The sequence below is a fragment of the Erythrolamprus reginae genome, chromosome 8 (genome assembly GCF_031021105.1).
Source record: "Erythrolamprus reginae isolate rEryReg1 chromosome 8, rEryReg1.hap1, whole genome shotgun sequence".
Lineage (NCBI taxonomy): Eukaryota > Metazoa > Chordata > Lepidosauria > Squamata > Dipsadidae > Erythrolamprus > Erythrolamprus reginae.
In genome coordinates this window covers 59,112,232-59,131,179 of record NC_091957.1, presented here as the reverse complement: position 1 = coordinate 59,131,179, position 18,948 = coordinate 59,112,232, and the positions used below count along the sequence as shown (strand labels likewise).

General features: G+C 48.1%; 1 protein-coding gene across 2 annotated transcripts in view; it reads right to left on the bottom strand.

Moving 5' to 3' along the window:
- Positions 1 to 1,159: 1,159 nt before the first annotated feature.
- Positions 1,160 to 18,948, bottom strand: part of LOC139170831 (gamma-aminobutyric acid receptor subunit beta-4) — a 47,947-nt gene continuing 30,158 nt past the window's right edge. For both annotated transcript variants that reach the window (XM_070758353.1, XM_070758352.1), the window contains 5 exons: positions 10,424 to 10,506; positions 9,663 to 9,800; positions 7,260 to 7,412; positions 5,166 to 5,422; positions 1,160 to 2,384 (listed from right to left, as the gene is read on the bottom strand). In XM_070758353.1, the coding sequence (XP_070614454.1) occupies positions 2,007 to 2,384; positions 5,166 to 5,422; positions 7,260 to 7,412; positions 9,663 to 9,800; positions 10,424 to 10,506 (1,009 nt within the window). In that variant the 3' untranslated portion in view covers positions 1,160 to 2,006. The remainder of the gene's footprint in view (positions 2,385 to 5,165; positions 5,423 to 7,259; positions 7,413 to 9,662; positions 9,801 to 10,423; positions 10,507 to 18,948) is intronic.

Below are 18,948 nucleotides of genomic sequence, written 5' to 3'. Positions count from 1 at the left end.
AGAGTATGTTAAAAAAAGAAGAAGTTAAACTTTTATTTTTAAAGAATGATACAGCGATCGTACTTGAACTGCTAGCAGTAAGATTTTGAAAATAATATATCAAAGGCCTTTGTGTAAGAGAGAGGCTAAAAAGGTTTTCTTTTGGCTAGGATAATATATAAGCTATATCAGATTTTCAGAAATATAAAGCACCAACAGAAATTGGTTTAGAAATGGGATTAGTTTATGAGATCTTAGCAGAAGTTGGGAATATTTCAATTTTAAAAACATTTTACATTGGTTGTTTTTCTAAATTTTGTGACGTTTGTGTAGAATTTTTGATAATTTTGCAAATCTCTGAAGATATTGTTTTTCTCAGCTTAATTTATCTTGATATTTTTGGATTTTGCTTTTCTCTTGTGTTTCTTTTAATAAGTTGCTTTTTTAACTGTTAGCCACTCAGAGTTGTTTGGGTGTGGGGCAGCCTATAAATTAAATAAATTTTACATTATGCAATTATATTGTATAATTCTGTACATTATACCTGTGTATAAATTTTACATTGTGTCACCGCGATGTAAAAAAAGATGTGGGGAGAAGAGCAACAAAGATTATTATGGGACCGTAGGATGAAACGTATAAACAGCGATTGCCGGAATTGGGCATGTCTGGTTTATAGAGAAAAGAAGGGCCGGGGGGGGCATGGGGGCCAGCAGTGTTCCGGTAGCCCTGGGGTTGCCCCTGCCCAGAGTCTGCAAGGAGAGGGGCGGCTTATACATTTCGTGGATTAAATTAACTTGCCCCAAAGAAGCGGGAGTCAACGTAGGACAAGCATCAAGCATAGAAGCAACTTAGAACTAAGGAGAAATTTCTTGATAGAGCAATTAATCGGTGGCGTAACTTGCTTCCAGAAGCTGTGGTGCTTCATCACTGGAAGTTTTTAAAAAGACACTATAGCTGTTCCTGCCTGAGCAGGAGGTTGGACTATCAGACCTTGAAGGTCCTTTTCAACTCTGCTCTTCTGTAAATAAAACAAGGACAAAATACAGAAATAAAATAAAAATAAATAAATAAACAACAGATCATGAACCACAAATCTGCCCACTGGAATTTGCAAATAATTATAACTCTATGGACTCTCTTCCTAGGTTACATTACATCCAATCAAAAGAGACGATCAAAGGATCCATCTAAGCTTTACTGCCTTCAACTCCAGCATCTCCAGCATCAAGAGACAAGCGCCGAGGCAAGGGAAGCTGCGTGGGGAGGGGGGGAAGAGGGGTCCACCCAGCCCAGGCACAGTCAGTCATGCCCCCCCCCCCGTGCGCCTCTGACGGACTATCCCACCAAGGGAAGGTGCAGGTCCCAGGAAAGCAAACCCTCCCCAAAGTCTGAAAGGCGCAAATGTCCTCAACACCCTGGCAGCAGAAGTGCCCCCCTCCCCTCCCCTCCCCTTTCTGCCCAGACCCTTACGCACCCACATAGAAGATGAGAGAAAACAAAGGAAGCTCGTACTGTGGAAAGAAAGAAAGAAAGAAAGAAAGAAAGAAAGAAAAACCCTTGGAGTGACAGGTAAGGAACAGCTCAATCTGTCAGTCAATGGAGAAGATGGGCAGGCATTTGCCAACATGTTCGAGAGCCAACTTTTGCAAGACTCCCCTAATGACTAAACTAGCTGCAATAATGAATTAAAACGGACAGAGATTATCTCCCCCCCCCCCGCCCCCATCCCTGGCGGTGAAGTCTTTCAAGCATAAGAGGGGGGGGAGGGGGGAAAGGTAGGAAAATCCCTGAAAACCATTCCCTCCTCCTTCCACAAACCTACAGAGCCCAGCAGACAAACTCTGTGTGCGCATCATGTGCTGAGAAAAGGAATAACAATTTGCAGAAATGTAAATAAAAGGTGGGGATGGAGTGAAAAATTGGTCATAACCAAGAGAATAACCAAACCCCAAAGGTTGCCACGCTCCTGTGTGGCTGCCATAGTCTCCAGTGCCTTCCCCTGTTCTCCCTCTGGTCTGCAGGCATCAATTGACATAGTACAACCAGTAAACCAGGTTGAAGAATCCAAAAGTGATTGGAAAAATGATCCTTGACCATTTGTCAATGGTGCTGACATCTGCCAGGTCAGGAATTTTGAGCTTCAGCTTGGACGATCGTCGGCGGAGTCGGCAGTTGGCATGATTACGGGCTGACGCAGGGTGGGTTAGAGGGGCGTGGCGCTCTAGCGGTGGGTGGTGCCCAAAACCATCTCGGGGTCCCAGCTGTTTGCGGAACTGGATTCCTGATCCTTCAAAGGACATGACAGAGTTTCGTGACTCTCCTCCTGTGGTCATCCTATCAGAAGCTAATAATTCATTGTTCATTTCCAAAGAGCTGAGGAGAATGTTGCCATAAGGGTCCACCTGGAAAAAAAAGGCCCTTTTTATTGCACAGTATTTACATTTTCACTGTACAATGGATAATAGGTCCCACAGAGTTGGCCTTCTCCGGTCCCATCAACAAAAGAATGCCTTCTGGCGGGACCCAGGGGAAGAGCCTTCTCTGTGGCGGCCCCGACCCTCTGGAATCAACTGCCCCCGGAGATTAGGACTGCCCCCACCCTCCTTGCCTTTTGCAAACTCCTAAAAACCCACCTTTGCCACCAGGCATGGGGGAATTGATTCCCCTCGGCCGCTCCGTTTTATGTATGGTTTGTTTGGGTTGCATGAGTGTTTTTAGTCAAGGGTTTCTAACTTTTTGGCTTTTTTAATCATTGGATTTGTATTTTGTATTCCTGTTGTGAGCCGCTCCGAGTCTTTGCAGAAGGGCGGCATGCAAATCTAATTAATAATAATAATAATAATAATAATAATAATAATAATAATAAATCTGAAAACAGGTGTTGACATCATCAATTATTGGAGCCCTTGCAGGGCAGAGCTGAGGAATTTGTTCAGTTTCTTTCAGATTCAGAATGGCCAATTGGGCAATTCAGACGGAGGTGACAGGGTCAGGTGTTAGTCCTGTTATTTGGTCAAAGTTTGACCTGGCAACCCAAGAGGAAGTGGACAAGGCCACGGGAGCTGTAGGTTCCTCCACCTGTTTACTGGACCCGTGCCCCTCCTGCCTGGTTTCGGGTGGTGGCACGGGACTGGATCCAGGCATAAATACAGTGGTACCTCGGTTCTCGAACGCTTTGGTTCTCATACATTTCGGATACCGAACAAAATTTTTGGCAAAAATTTGCTTCTGTATCTGAACAAAAATTCGGATACCGAACAGCCACAGAAAATTTTGTTTATTATCCGAAATGCTACAAGATCTGAGGGGACGGGGTGAGACGGAATGGGAGTCAGAATCTGACACGTCCATCCTGGCCGCCCACTTAACAGCCTCTCGGTCTCTAGTCTAAGCGCTCCAAGCTGCAGGAAGGGTGGGGGCGGCTGCAATACCGGCAGTTTCGGGGGGGCTCCTTTCCTCAGTGGTTCGTCTTGTACCTGTAGGCAGCTGCACCAACTTTCTCCTTCCCGGCGGCGGCAGAGGCTTTCCTTCGAGCAGCAGCAGCACCGGGAACGTCACATGAGGAAGGGAAGCCGCTAGAGCCGCGGCAACTGCTGAGATGGCTCCGGCAGCTTCCCTTCATCACGTGACATTCCCGGCGATGCTGCTGCTCGATGGAAAGCCTCTGCCGCCGCCGGGAAGGAGAAAGTTGGTGCAGCTGCCTACAGGCACAAGACGAACCACTGAGGAAAGGAGCCCCCCCGAAACTGCCGGTATTGCAGCCGCCCCCACCCTTCCTGCAGCTTGGAGCGCTTAGACTATAGAGCTCCTCAGATCTTTATCCCATAGGAGATAAAGGAAACAGGGGCTAAGAACCAATTAAATCTATTTCCATTATTTCCTATGGGATAAATTAATTCGGGACTTGACAAAATCGGTTCTCGACCACACTTCTGGAACAAATTGTGGTCGAGAACCGAGGTACCACTGTAATGCCATCTGACCATGTCACTTGGCAATGGCAATTCCAGCAGTCCTGGTTATTGCTGTAACCCAAAGACTCTGTGGGTCATTAAGAGAGGACCTCATGTGATCCTGATCTTTGCTCATAGGAAACCAAGAGGGAGCATTAAAAGAAGTGAATGTGTGTGAAGGAGAATTAGAAAGCAGAGTAAATGAAAAATAGAGACATTTTTCCAAAGTGAAAGAGATTCTGGATTAGAAAGCATTTAAGAAAAGTGGGGATGGTATAATCTTTATAAAGAGGAAAATGGAGGGTAGCAAATCCTAAAGAGGAACAGAATGAAGAATAAAAATGATAAAAACTTTAGGATGAAACTAATTTAAAGGAATGCTACAAGGAGTAATTTTAAAAATTGTATATGTATGTTTTATCTCTAGAAGGATAATGATTACTTGAAGATTGGAATTAATAATAAATTGTATCAATGTTTGTCAAAGGAAAATGTAATTTTCAAGATCTTCCTTCTTGCTCTCTACAGTTAACACTTGCAAGATGTCACTCTGAGTCCTTGGAGAGGGGCTGCATAAAAATCTAATAATAACAACAACAACAACAACAACAGCAACCTGTACTGCTCCAGGGGTGCAATCTACTTACATTTCCTACCAGTTCGGAAGTGCACATGTGCCACCAGTCCACCCACTTTTTCACCCTCTGCGCATGCACAGAAGGCTTTGTGCATGCGTGGAGGGTTAAAAGCAGGAAAAGGAGACATCTGGCGTGTGGGTGCAGCCTCACACGACTGTTGCTAACAGTTTGTTAGTTTGTTGTGTCCAAAACACAATAGAGGTTGTAGGAAGGAATAGAAGATGAGATGTAGGAATAAAAGACACCAATGAAAGAATAGAAGGAGAAGGAGAAGAAGAAGGAGGAGGAGAAGGAGGAGAAAAAGAAGAAGGAGGAGAAGGAGAAGAAGAAGAAGAAGAAGAAGAAGAGGCGATGTAGGAATGAAAGATACCAATGAAAGAATAGAAAAAGAAGAAGAAGAGATGTAGGAATGGAAGAAAAGGTAGAGGAGAGACGACAATAGGACAGGGGACGGAAGGCGTGCTGGTGCACTCCGAACCCCCCGGCGGCGTCTGCTGCTGGGACACCCGAATTGGGGCCTGCCGCCAGGACTCCCCCCCCCCTGGCTTTTCCCTTTGGCGGTGCTGCCGCTGCAGGGAGGAAGGCCGCGCACCTGCTCCCTCAGCCGCTTCTCCGGGTGGTGCTGCTTCTCGGCCGCTGCCTTGCTGAGGCGCTGGCTCCGTTTCTTCTGCTGCCGAGGGCCCCGGCCGAAGAAGATGTAGTTGACGAAGGCATATTCCAGGAGCGCCAGGAACACGAAGACGAAGCAGCCCATGAGATAGACGTCGATGGCTTTGACGTAGGGGATTTTGGGCAGGGTCTCCCGAAGGTGCGTGTTGATGGTCGTCATGGTGAGGACGGTGGTGACCCCTGTGGAGGGAGGGTTCAGACACACACTTTCAAATGGGTGGCTGCCCTAGTTGGGGGAAGGTTTTCAGGGGAGCAAGGGCAGTTGCCCAGCCCCCCTTTGGAAAATACTCTTGGAGGAGACGAAGGAAAACACTCCCAGGCCACCAGGGAGGGAGGGAGGGTTGTGTGAAAAGCCCCCACTAACGCTGCAGAAGGGGAGAGGGGGGAAGCACCTCTCCTTAAGCAACCCCCCCTCCCCTGCGGCCTCCCCTTTTTATGGTCGGATTCTAGATTAAGTGGTCAGCGTAGCAGCATCCAGGGTGCTCGGTCAACTCTACTTGGCAATATATTGTACAATATCTGCAACACAAGTTTTATGAGTTTGGACATGCATGGATAGAGAGATGCAGGGGGCTGAGTGGCATATTATTATGGCTGGTGGAACAACTCGCCAGATGTTTAGACTGGGTTTAGCATTTTTATGTCTTTGACGAGAGTGGATTGAAGGCTCCTCCTACATTAGGTTGCTTTCGTTGGTTCCCGCCTGACCTGCTATCTTAATCCTAGCTTTTGTTGCTCTTTGTGTTTTTAAGGTCTTCAAACATTTGTAAATCCCCAGAATTGCTGGACAGAATAATTGTCAAAATAAGAATAATAATAAAATGCAAAAATCTGCAAATAGAGACAGCAAAAGAAAAACGAAGACTGTAAACAATTGCAATGGGTGCTTTTCAGGGATGGGTTCCGGATTCTACCACAGCCGGTTTGCTCAGGGATGTGCCCCATGCACGCACAGCACAAAGAAAAGAAGCAAAAATCGAGACAGTGGTTTCCCGTGGCACGGCCAAGAGAACCGGCTTGGGGGACGTGGCAGGCCTAGGTCGCTGCTGGTTCCAGAGACCCAGGCCACCAAGTTACTAATGGTACTACAGAACCAGCCCGAACCGGTAGGAACCCTCCCCCCCCCCCCGCCCTTTGTGCCTTGGGTGCAATCAACTGCAGCACCACTTCAAACACTGTGGGCTATTGACAAAAATCACCATTACAAAAAGCAGTTTTGCTCAGAAGAGCTACCGGCCTGAGACCGAGGCCTGAGACCGAACACCCACCTCTGTCTACCCCAGCTCAACAGAGAGACCAAAATGCGAAATCTAGCTTGAACATCTCCCTGACTGTGTGATAAACCAAAATATGAATAATAATCTGAACTGTTGAACATTAGATAATTTACAAGTTTAATTTCCAGGACTCATTTTTTAAAAGGCAATCCAAAATATTAATGTAACTGTTATTTCACCTTTGTTTTTTTTTAAATTATCTTATCCAGATTCTTTTAATTCTTGTCCCAGTAATATTTTGACCAAATGCAGCCCCAGCCCTTATCTCTACGCAAACCAGATTTGCCCCAGTTTTTACTTGTCATTTTACTTGTAGATAATAAAATAACTCTATAATTTTAAAAATTGGTAGTCATATTATTTCCCATAATTAGTTGCGAGGTAGAAACATTGTTTATCATTATTTGCATAAATTAACGACCCCTGCAGAAGTAGATGGCTTATTAGTGATAGCCAAGGCCCTGACGGCAATGTTAAGCAACATTTTCGTGTTTGGGTTAGCCTCTCAATTTATAGATTTTGCAGAACTTATGAGAAAAGAGCATTATTGATATACTTCCATCCCCAAGAAACCATCTGTGAAAAAGAAAACAGAAATTTCTTGGCCACCGTTGTAAACCTTCCTGCCTACAGTTTACTATTACAAACTTTCCCAATGTTTTAAAATATTCACGATGAGAGCCATTCTTCTGCTGTTGTAGCCAACTCAGTCTCAAGTCAGTGTCAATCTGAGGACCTACCTAGGGCAACCCGGGCTGCAGACGCATCGTAATTGATCCAGAAAGAGACCCAAGAAAGTATCGTAATGAGAACAGAAGGCATATAGGTCTGCAGGATGAAATAACCGATGTTCCGTTTTATTCGAAAACTGAGCGACAAGCGAAGGTAGGAACCTACCAAAGAGAAAAGTGGGGAAAACTAGTATACAGAGAAGACCTTGGAATCATCTCAGTGGAAAATTCTAATTTTTCACAGCACAGAATTCAACATCAAGGTAATCATTATACATTGTCCAATAGATGGGAAGTAAATCTAGATGACAAAGATTATTCTTTCTATTCTTCCCTCCAGTTCTTTCTAGCAAGGAGGGTCCCAGTTGTATAGATAACAGCAGTCAGAGCTGCCGGGAGAATTCTAGGAGTTCGAAGTCCACAAGTCTTAACATTGCCAAGTCTGGAGACCCCTGATGTAAATTGTAAAATCCTGCAGTGCCCATCCAAACGGGGGGGGGGGGGGGGGCGTGCAACCTGATCCAAACGGATCACAGAGCTCCCTGCAGTCATCTGGGGGGGATCCCTCGTCAGAAAATGGGGCCACTAAGCATCAGAAGAGCAACTGTTTTAATTATTGGATTTGTTATATATTGTTTACTGCTGTTGATGTGAGCCACTGCTGATGTGAGCCTTCGGAGAGGGGCGGCATACAAATCTAACAAATTATTATTATTATTATTATTATTATTATTATTATTATTATTATTATTATCTGACAACTAAAACTCTTTTTATCTGTTCCTTTCCAACAATCTCTCATCATTTTTCATCACAGCCACCATCTGTTTTGAGACAAAGGGAGCTGCCATTTGTATTTATGGTCACTTAACCATTTTCAAATATAGCCCTTGCCATGAAACAATAAACCTTGGTTGTTTAATTTTTGCTTTTGCCCATGCACTTTAATGATTAATTTATAGTATGGATTTTAATTGATGGTCTTGGTTGTGAATGATATTCATTGCCACACTACAATACTGTAAGTGGGCAGCATAGGAACAGTCGTAATGGATAATATACTCAATGAAGCTAATGTGGCGAAGAGAGAGAGATGCTTTGGGAGGTCTGTGAAATGGGAAGGTTATGAGACCTCTGGTCTTCAGAGCAATTGTAGTATGGTCTAACCTAAAGGGACCCAAATTCTAGTCAATGGCGCTGGGCTTTCTGTCTGCAGCTGGGAAGGGAGACCACTCAGCCCCCACCCTCCTGCCTCTCCCAAGCAGCAGCAAAAGAGAAGAGCAATGGCCCTTGGGCGCATATACCGCTTCACAGTACTTTGCAGCCCTCTCTGAACAGTTTACAGAAGCAGCCTCTTGCCCCCCAAAATCTGGGTCCTTATTTTACCTGCCCCCCCTCGGAAGGATGGAAGGCCGCGTCAGCCCTGAGCCCTTCAGAATCAAACGGCTGGGATGAGCAGTGAGCCAGCTTGCAATACGGCACCACTGGAAGGCTCATGCGTGGATCCAATTGGCCCCCCCACCCCCCGCCCCCCCTCACAGATCAGGCGCAGGGCACATCCGCGCCTGGTGGGCGAATTAGGCCGCCTCCAGACGCTTTTCACCGGCAGACAAAGTCCAAGAGGAGGGGGGCCACTATGCCAGGGGTGGCTAACCTTGGTGTTGTTGCGCACTGAAAGCATGTGCACCTGTGCGTGCCTGTACCCATAGTGTCATGCACCTGCAGGACACCCCCCCACACACATGTACCGCCCCCTCTGTTGTGCGTCTGACCACCCCGTGCCCTGTTTTGGGCCTAAGAGGACTCTCTGCAGCCTCCTGGGACCAAAAATGGGCCACCAGAGGGCACGCTGACCCCCCCTGCACTCTTCCCCCCCCTCGTGCATGAATGCCCGCCTCCCGCTGGTGCCCCCCCCCCGCGCATGCACGGCAGAGGCCCCAAAATCAGTGGGCTGGCAGGAGGCACAGCAGAGCCAAGCCGAGGGTCCGTGTGTGCCCCCCACGGCCTGCCTGCCAACGGTCCATCACCACAGCTGCACACTACGAAGCGGGACCAACTGGACGAGAAGCACATGCCATCAGAACTGGGGCGGGGGGAGAGAGTTGGGCCCCTTATTAGCTGCTCTTTTCTGCCCCGATGGAAACTGTCTGGCCAAAACCGATGGACTGTGTGTCCTTGTGCCATGTTCTGCTCCTACACACCACACAATGTTGATCTGCCCTTCTTTTAGCCTTCAGGACGATCATGGGTGAGTCCAAGGCCACGGTCAGCGTAAGCCCGTTCCTCTTGCTGCTGGTCACCTCTTTCTCCCCTCAACTTTGAAGGCTACTCTGGGGTGTTCGGCCTTTGCAGCATGTGCTTCATGAAATCTCCCGGGGTTGACCACGGGGCCATTGTATGGGAAGGACCCACCTGTGGTGAAGACCACTTCTCTGGTGACCAGCCTTTGCTCGATGATAGTGAACTGGGGCAGCTCGAGGACCTCCATGCCGGTCACGGCCGAATTGTTGCCTTGCCAGAAGAACACGATGTCATCCACTGTGTAGCCATCTGGAGGAGAGCGGAGCACAGGGAGGGTCAGAGGAGGAGAGAGCCCCTTGGCTGTGGCTTCCCCACCCACGCCAGACCCTTCCGCACAGGCGCAGGGGCATCTCCGGTGGGTGGGCAGTCTCCTGCCCCCTGCGCCACCGTTTCCCAGAGCCACCCACCCACCCTGGTGTACGATGGCTGAACTGTCACCAATACAACTCCTAGTTCTTCCGCATTTTCCTCTCCTCCTGCTGTTGCGGCTCTCATGCTCCCCAGGGGTGGTGACAACAACTGGGAAATCTTGGCCTGACTGGTTTGGGGAAGCTGCCTTTCCAAGTCACCTCCACCCAGCACCTCAGCCTTCACATACACACACACACACACACACACACAGGGAGAAAGGTGACTGGTTTTGAATCTGTGAGGGCAAATCCCCGCCCCCTTTTAAAAGGTGTGATGGATGCCCACAGGAGGGCCCCACTGAGCCGCAAAGGGGGCAAAAGAGCACGAGGAGGCTTCCTCCCCAGGGGCAGTGCAGGTGCCAAAGGCAGGCAGGCCAAGAAGGGTCTCCCAATCACCCACCCACCCACACCCCACGTTCCCCCTCCCTGGGGAAGCCCAACCCAGACCAAGCTGGTACCCACAGCTCTCAATTTCCAGAGTGCAGTTCTGCTGGTCCAGAGGGTATCTCCTCAAGTCCATCATGCAGGCAGCCGTGGTGGTGATTCTGGGCAGGGGGTGGGCAGAGGGGGGGAGAAGGAAAGAAGAAAGAGAACGTTAACGTGGTGGGTTGCTGTTCCTATGACAACCCAGAAGAGAGTGTAGGGTAGGGGTCTACATGGGGTGGGGGTGAGAGGAAGAGTTTAAAGTAATTTGTGACTCACTGCAGCTCTACCAAAACAAGCTAGGAGGGTCAGAAATAAATTGTAAGAAAAAAATAGGTAAATGAACAAGCGACACTCATGTTTGTTACAATGAAATAAATTATTTCTATGTGGTTGTTGTTTTTAAATGCAAACACCTATATCTGAACTCTTCAGAAAGGATCAGTTGGCTTGAAGCAAAACTAATGGAATATGACAACCACACCCGATCAAGCATTTGAGGGGCTGGGAGTGGGGGGCACTGTCCTTCAGTGGTGTTAGTGGGGGGGTCAGAAGTCGACCTCTAGGTCTCTCCCTTGCGGGGTGCCTCAGGAATCAGTCCTCTCCCCCCTGCTATTTAATATCCACATGAAACCACTGGGTGAGATCATCCAAGGGCATGGGGTGAGGTATCATCAATATGCTGATGACACCCAGTAATACATCTCCACCCCATGTCCAGTCAGCGAAGCAGTGGAAGTGATGTGCCGGTGCCTGGAGACTGTTGGGGTCTGGATGGGTGTCAATAGGCTCAAACTCAACCCTGACAAGACGGAGTGGCTGTGGGTCTTGCCTCCCAAGGACAATCCCATCTGTCCGTCCATCACCCTGGGGGGGAATTACTGACCCCCTAGGAGAGGGTCTGCAACTTGGACATCCTCCACGATCCACAGCTAACATTGGAACACCATCTTTCAGCTGTGGCGAGGGGGGCGTTTGCCCAGGTTCGCCTGGTGCACCAGTTGTGGCCCTACTTGGACAGGGAGTCACTGCTCACAGTCGCTCATGCCCTCATCACCTCGAGGTTCGACTACTGCAACACTCTCTACATGGGGCTGCCTCTGAAGAGTGTTCGGAAACTTCAGATCGTGCAGAATGCGGCCGCACCAGCAGTCATGGGTCTCACCAACACTCCGCGGCCTGCACTGGCTGCCGATCAGTTTCTGGTCACAATTCAAAGTGTTGGTTATGACCTATAAGGACCTATATGGCATCGGACCAGAATACCTCCGGGACCATCTTCTGCCACACGAATCCCAGCGGCCGATTAGGTCCCAAAGAGTTGGCCTTCTCCGGGTCCCGTCAACTAAGCAATGCCATCTGGCGGGGCCCAGGGGAAGAGCTTCTCTGTGGTGGCCCCGGCCCTCTGGAACCAACTCCCTCTGGAGATTAGGACTGCCTCCACCCTCCTTGCCTTTCGTAAGCTATCTATGTCGCCAGGCATGGGGAAATTGATATACCCCCTAGCTTTTACGATTATTGAAAACTCACCTTTGCCGCCAGGCATGGGGAAATTGACACCTCCCCTAACTACTTGGTTTATGTATGGTTTTGCTTGGGTTGGGTTATTTTTTTATTGATAAGAGTTTTTAAATTGTGTTTTTAGATATTGGATTTGTACATTGTTATTATTGTTGTGTGCCGCCCCGAGTTCTTGGAGAGAGGCGGCATACAAATCTAATAAATTATTATTATTATTATTATTTTGACTGTCCAAACCTGGTTTCTGTAAATGTACTGCAACCACAAATCCCTCAAATCACCCCCCCACTGCGTGAACAAGTTATACAATTTCATTTGACTACCACCCAAAAGGCAGCTGCAGATCCATAAATATTAAATGACCAGTTCGAGAGGCCACAGAAGTGACCCTTTGGAGGGCAATGGGTGGAGCCAAGCCCTTGTGGCCTGCAAAGCTGCCCAAGGATGGGTGTGGCTGTGTCATGAACCTGATCTAGAGGAGGGGCACAGCCCCAGGAGAACAGGGGGCCTGTACAAGGGAAAGGCAGAAATTGTGGTACATGTTGAGGACTACAACAAAGCGAGAAATCCCAGAAGTCTGACCGGCTGGCCGAAGTGGGAAAGGCCGGGTAGAAGTTGAGGTCACCAGCTGACGGAGGATGGGGCCTTGGGGTCACTCTGGTGCAAGTCTCTCCTCAGGGCTGCCCTCAGCCTCTGCCGTCAGCCAGTGAGGAGGTTTGGGGGACAGAACCGCCTTCTCCCCGGTCTGCAAGAGCTGTGCCACGATGCTGAGAGCCGACTGCCCCGGGAAGCCCGATTTATCTGGGGTAGCTACGCAGCTTGGGCCCCACCCGCTTCATTATGGCAATGGGGAGAGAAACGGTGCCTTGGTACAAGTGCTAAAGAAACCGTTACTGACGCATCATCAGAGTTTTGTTTTCTGTTGCCTTCATCCTTTCCAACCCGATTCTTGTACTGACTACGGGATGGAGGTGGCTGGTTTGCCTGGATGAATGATGTTCCTCTGAAAATCAATCGGAATAATTCCTTCTTGCCAGTAGAGTTGGGCCTGTCAGGAAATCTGGACCGTGTGGTTTAGAAATAGCTGGCAGAGACTTCATAGAGACACTTCCAATGAATTAGTGGGCGAGTGTACGAGGGCTCTCTACACGGGGCGACCTTTGAAAAGTGTTCGGAAACTTCAGATCGTGCAGAATGCAGCTGAGAGAGCAATCATGGGCTTCCCCAGGTATGCCCATGTTACACCAACACTCCGCAGTCTGCATTGGTTATGACCTATAAAGCCCTTCATGGCATCGTACCAGAATATCTCCCCCTTGCTTTGGGCCCCTGTTCCACGAGTCTTAACGGTGCCAGGTTTGAAGACCCTTGTAGCCCTAGGGATGCCCATGTTACTCCAACACTCCGCAGTCTGCACTGGTTGCCGGTCAGTTTCTGGTCACAATTCAAAGTGTTGGTTATGACCTATAAAGCCCTTCATGGCACCGGACCAGAATATCTCCGGGACCGCCTTCTGCCACACGAATCCCAGCGACCGGTTAGGTCCCACAGAGTTGGCCTTCTCCAGGTCCCGTCGACTAAGCAATGTCGTTTGGCGGGACCCAGGGGAAGAGCCTTCTCTGTGGCGGCCCCGGCCCTCTGGAACCAGCTCCCCCTGGAGATTAGGACTGCCCCCACCCTCCTTGCCTTTCGCAAACTTCTTAAAACCCACCTCTGCCGTCAGGCATGGGGGAACTGAGACATCTCCCCCTGGCCTATATAATTTATGAATGGTATGTTTGTGTGTGTGTCTTGTTTTTTTAAATAAGGGGTTTTTAGAGACTTTTTAATATTAGATTTGTGATACATTGTTTTTTGTTATTGTTGTGAGCTGCCCCAAGTATGCGGAGAGGGGCGGCATACAAATCAAGTCAAGTCAAGTCAAATCAAATCAAATCAAATCAAATCAATCAATCAATCAATCAATAAAAATGAATAAAATAAAATAAGGGTGCAGATCAGTGGTAAAGTTATGTGATCTTGGGAGCTATGTAAGGGGGCCCTTAAATATCACCATCACCACCATCATCATCATCATGGCAGTTTTAAATTTCTATGAATGGCTGCCAGCTGAGGTCATGCATACCTGTAGGTGGCTTTGATAGGCACTTGTAGCTCATTTCACCCAACAAAGCCTTGGAGCAACTGCCTCCAACCTGAACCCAGGTCACCTGGGGAGAATCAGAGTCGTCCAAGCTAAATCCAGACAAGACGAAGCTGGTGCTGATACACATGGCTAGAGGTGAGTGGCAGTTCAGAGTCCTTCTGTCCTTCTGTTGCGTCATGCGCAGGTCCTCCAGCCCTTATTGATCTGATAGGGAGCACAGGATAAACTTCTGGCATAATGAGCCTTGGCTCAGCTCCATGAAGCGACACCTTTTTCAGAAGATCTTTAGCTCTTCTGGCAGGAGAGCTCTCGGCCCTGACTTTTTCCTCCATTTTTATTACTGCCAGCACAGAAGACTCGGAAGTTTCAACTCAGTAACTGTGGCCGATCCTCTCCTGTTGGTGCCCTGTTTGCTTCGTGTCACCTTTGGAGCAGGAGTCAGCTGGGGCTGAGACGGTGGCTGGGGAGGCATTTCGGAGTGAGTTTATTCCCACTCTCACTGCCCTGCTCTTTCCACCGACTCTATTCCTTTTTGTGAATGTCTTGCAGGAGAGGTAGCCTAGGTTAGCAGTACATACTTAGCAGCTATGATCGTCAAGCTTTTCTAGATAGCTCAATTAGTACGCATTAAAATTGTCCTGAAGTGCTTTTAAACAAAAACAAGGAAGAACCCCCTACAGATTTTACAGTGGTACCTCTATACCTATGAACTTCATTTGTTCCGCGACCAGGTTCTTAAGTAGAAAGGTTTGTAAGAAGAAGCAATGTTTCCCATAGGAATCAATGTAAAAGCAAATAATGTGTGCGATTGGGGAAACCACAGGGAGGGTGGAGGCCCTGTTTCCTCCCAAGAGATTCCTAGAGAGGCCCCGCGGAGGCTTTCCCCCACCTTTTCTGGCCCTGTTTCCTCCCAGGAGATTCCTAGAGAGGCCCCACGGAGGCTTCTCACTGCCTTTTCCAGTTACAGTTTTGGAGTCTCGGGTTTGTAAGTGGAAAATGGTTCTTGAGAAGAGGCAAAAAAATCTTGAAGACCCGGTTCTTATCTAGAAAAGTTCTTAAGTAGAGGTGTTTGTAGGTAGAGGCACCACTGTACGTCTAATCTTTTATTACTGCATAGGAACGATGGTAGAAACAGGATTTCATGGCAAGAAAAGGGAACCAATAGAAGATAATATTTGATGGTTGAACTCTGGGGGTCTTTGGGGGTCTCCGAACATGGTTCTTTTCTTGCAGAGGTTTCATGATCCAACTAAGGCAGTGATTTTCAACCTTTTTTGAGCCGCGGCACATTTTTTACATTTACAAAATCCTGGGGCACACCGCCAACCAAACTGACACAAACTGACATTCTAAGACTCTCTCCTCTCTTTTTCCATCCCCGTCTCCTCCCCCCTTGTGTGTGTGTACACACTCTTGAATCATTTCCAAAAACAGGTGAGAGCTAGGGTTTTTCTCTCTCTTATTCTTTGGGTGCTTTTTATCATATGCTTTAAATCAAGAGTCATTTCTCTCTCTCTTTTGTTTCTCTCTTTCCTCCCATTCTCTGCCTCAATTGTTTTCTCAATTCCCTTTTCTTCTCCCCTTTTTGCTCTCATTTCTCTCTCTCTCTCTCCCTTCCTCTCCTCTCTCTTTCTTTCTCTCTCTCTCTCTCTTGCTTTCTTTCTCTTTCTCTCTCACTCTTTCTCTCTCTCTTTCTTTCTCTCTTGTTTTCTTTCTCTCTCTCTCCCCCTCTATCCTTTTCAGCAAAAATTTGCAAGACCAAAACCTGAGCTTCCTTCTTTGCGGCACACCTGACCATGTCTCGCGGCACACTAGTGTGCCACGGCACACTGGTTGAAAAACACTGAACTAAGGAACCTCATCAAGGCAAAAGGAACTCTTGTCTCACTGGCACTGCTGAACCCACTCTTTTCAAGAACAAGATCAACAGGAGAAGTTTATTTCATAGCACTTGGAGCTTTGCTCTGTCCTTCAAGCAGGGATCTCAGCCGCCTCGGCCAAAGACTCCGCACGGCCCTCTGCTTAAGGGGAGCAGCATGGAGCGAGAAGGACAGGACGGCTGCGAGGGGACTGCAACTGGCGGGAGGGGGTAGACCAGGGGTCAGCAACCCACGGCTCTGCAGCCACGCGTGGCTCTTCCATCCCTCTACTGTGGCTCTCTTTCACTGGCAGGCCAGGAGTAAATTCTATGGCAAGGGGCGGGTTTTCCAGTCGGCTCCCCAATTGACAGGGCTTTTGGCTAGGACAAGTAGAGGAAAAAGGACATGGCACTAGGAGCAGACCCCATGACCCCAGCCACATCCAGAATTGAACGGGGGGCTTCCAGGCAAGACCTTTGGGGCCCTTTGAGAGCTTAAGGTTGCCGACCGCTGGTGTACACCGTGAGAATGCAAAGGGAAAATCGGGAAGGTGGGGAGAGGGCTGGGCAATCACCAGCAGTGACCTGATAACTTTCATCTCTCTCTCTAGGTGGGGAGCCTGGACGATGCCTCTGCTGCCCTATAAATAGACACAGAGGGATGGGGAACTTAGGGAAAACCTTCCCTCGGGTAAATCGGGATCCCTTGCCAAAGTCTGTGGGTGGGTAAGGTCTGTTCGGCATATGGCTGCCTAGTGGCTGGGAGCCTTTCTTCCCGGTAGGGGCCCTCGCAAAGGCCGGTGCAGCCGCCAGCGAGTAACTCCCTGAGTTGTTGGTCTTCAAACCTGTAAGCTGGCCTTAGAGCAGAGGTCTTCAAACTTGGCCACTTTAAGACTGAATTCTGGGCGTTGGAGTCCACCAGCCTTAAGGCTGCCATGTTTGGGGACCCCTGTCTTAGAGCATCTCTCCTAGGAAGGCTCAGCCCTTGACAAGGGCCACGAACTGGTGGGCGCTCTACGTGCAGATGGAGGAGAAAAAAGAGCCCTCCTTGAATTCAAGAGAGCTCTTGGCTTTCTGAAAGTGGCAGAGGAGCAACGTTTAGAGAACCACCAATTCCTCACTTTCCATGGTTGGTGAGATTGCTCTTGTTGTGGTGGAATCAGAGGGTTTTCCCTTGAAGCAAGGTATTAAGAACCTAAGAACCTAAGAAGAGCCCTGCAGAATGGGGCCAAAGCCCACCGAGTCCAGCATTCTGTGTCTCACAGTGGCCCCCCAATTGTCCATGGGGATCTTGAGCAGAAAGAGAAGGCAAGACCCTCCCTTTCCCTGGACCCCCAACAGATGGGACCCAAGGGAACCCTGCCTGCCTCAACCAACATAGAGGCATAGGCACTTGGGCATCCGTTTCAATCACACCAACGATACACTTGGCATCCATGAATCTGTCTAATCCTGCCTTGAAGCTCTCCAGGCTGACAGCTGTCACATCCTCTTCTGGAAGGGAATCCCATCAACCAAGGACCCTCTGGGTGGACAGGGCATTAGGTGTGCTGAGTCTGGGGTCTCTTCATATTGCAGGTTGGAGTCCTTATCCGCTGGGTCAGACAAAGCCCAACTAGCAGCAAACAATAGGAAGTTTCTTGTGTCTATCCTGAATTTAGGGGAAATAGTTTAAAAATGTGTACGATATTGTGAAAAGTACTTGAGTGGGAGTTATAAGCAACAAAAGATGCCAACATTAATTGTCTTTCCCTATTTAAATCAAAGGTGAAACCCAGCAGGTTCTGGACAATTGGTAGCTGAAATCTTGAGTCATTCGCAGAACTGGCAAAATTCCACCTCTGGCTGCCCCAGAGTGGGGAGGGAATGGAGATTTTGCAGTATCCTTCCCCCCCCCCGCCATGCTCACAAGCCACGCCCACCATGCCACACCACGCCCACAGAAGTGTTGGTAAAAAAAAGAGAAAGGATTTCACCACTGATTTAAATGCACATCTTTTGGAAATTAAACCAAAGCCTCCATGTGAACATGGTCAGGAAAAGACCCCCTCTCCAAACTGTCCTGTCTGGAATTTCAGGACAGTGGGGCTTAAACCCTGACCTCCAGCTGGGCACCCTTCTGGGGCCACTTTCTCTTCTTTGCCTTTAGTTCCTGGTTCCCTGACCATCCCATTCACTTCAGCTTCTTTCTTAAAAGCATAGTGCCCATTTGGGACCCAGAGTACTTGAGGTGAGGGCGGGCAAATGCGCTGATGGAGAAAGTTGTGTTTATATTTCACATTTCTTCACTGCCACCTCCCTCAAAGAGGGGTTCTGGGCAGCAATGTACCCTCTAATTTTTTTCCGGTGTGGGCAGAAAAGTATAGTGTCTGAGCGACAGTCCCTTTGGGACTGGGCGGAATAAATAAATAAATAAATAAGAAATAAATAAGAAAAAAATCCCTTTTATTAAAAGAAATTAATAATTTAAAAAAACCAAAATCCATTACTATTAAAACTAAATCAACCAGCAAAACCAAAAACACAACTATTAATGAAAACAGGTGAGGGCTGGGTTTTTTTTCTCTGTTATTATTTAAGTGCTTTTACCATATGCTTTAAATCAAGTCACTTCTCTCTCTGTTTCTCTCTCCTGTCATTCTCTGCCTCAATCATTTTCTCATTTCTCTTTTCTCCCCTTTTTTCTATCATTTCTCTCTGTCTCTTCCTTCCACTCTTCTCTCTCTCTCTTGCTTTCTCTGTCTCTCTCTCTCACTCTCTTCCTTCCTCTCTCATCTCTCTCTCTCTTTCTTTCTTTCTTTCTTTCTCTTTCTCTCTCTTTCCCCCTCTTGGTCTCTTTCTTTTTCTCACTTTCTCCCTCTCTTGCTTTCTCTCTCTCTCTCACTCTTTCTTGTTTTCTTTCTCACACTCTTTCTCTCTCTTGTTCTCTCTCTTGCTATCTCTTTCTCTCCCCCCTTTCTCTCTCTCTCTCTTTCTCACTTTCTCTCTATCTTGCTGTCTGTTGCTCTCACTCACTCTCGTTCTCTCTCCGTTCTTCTC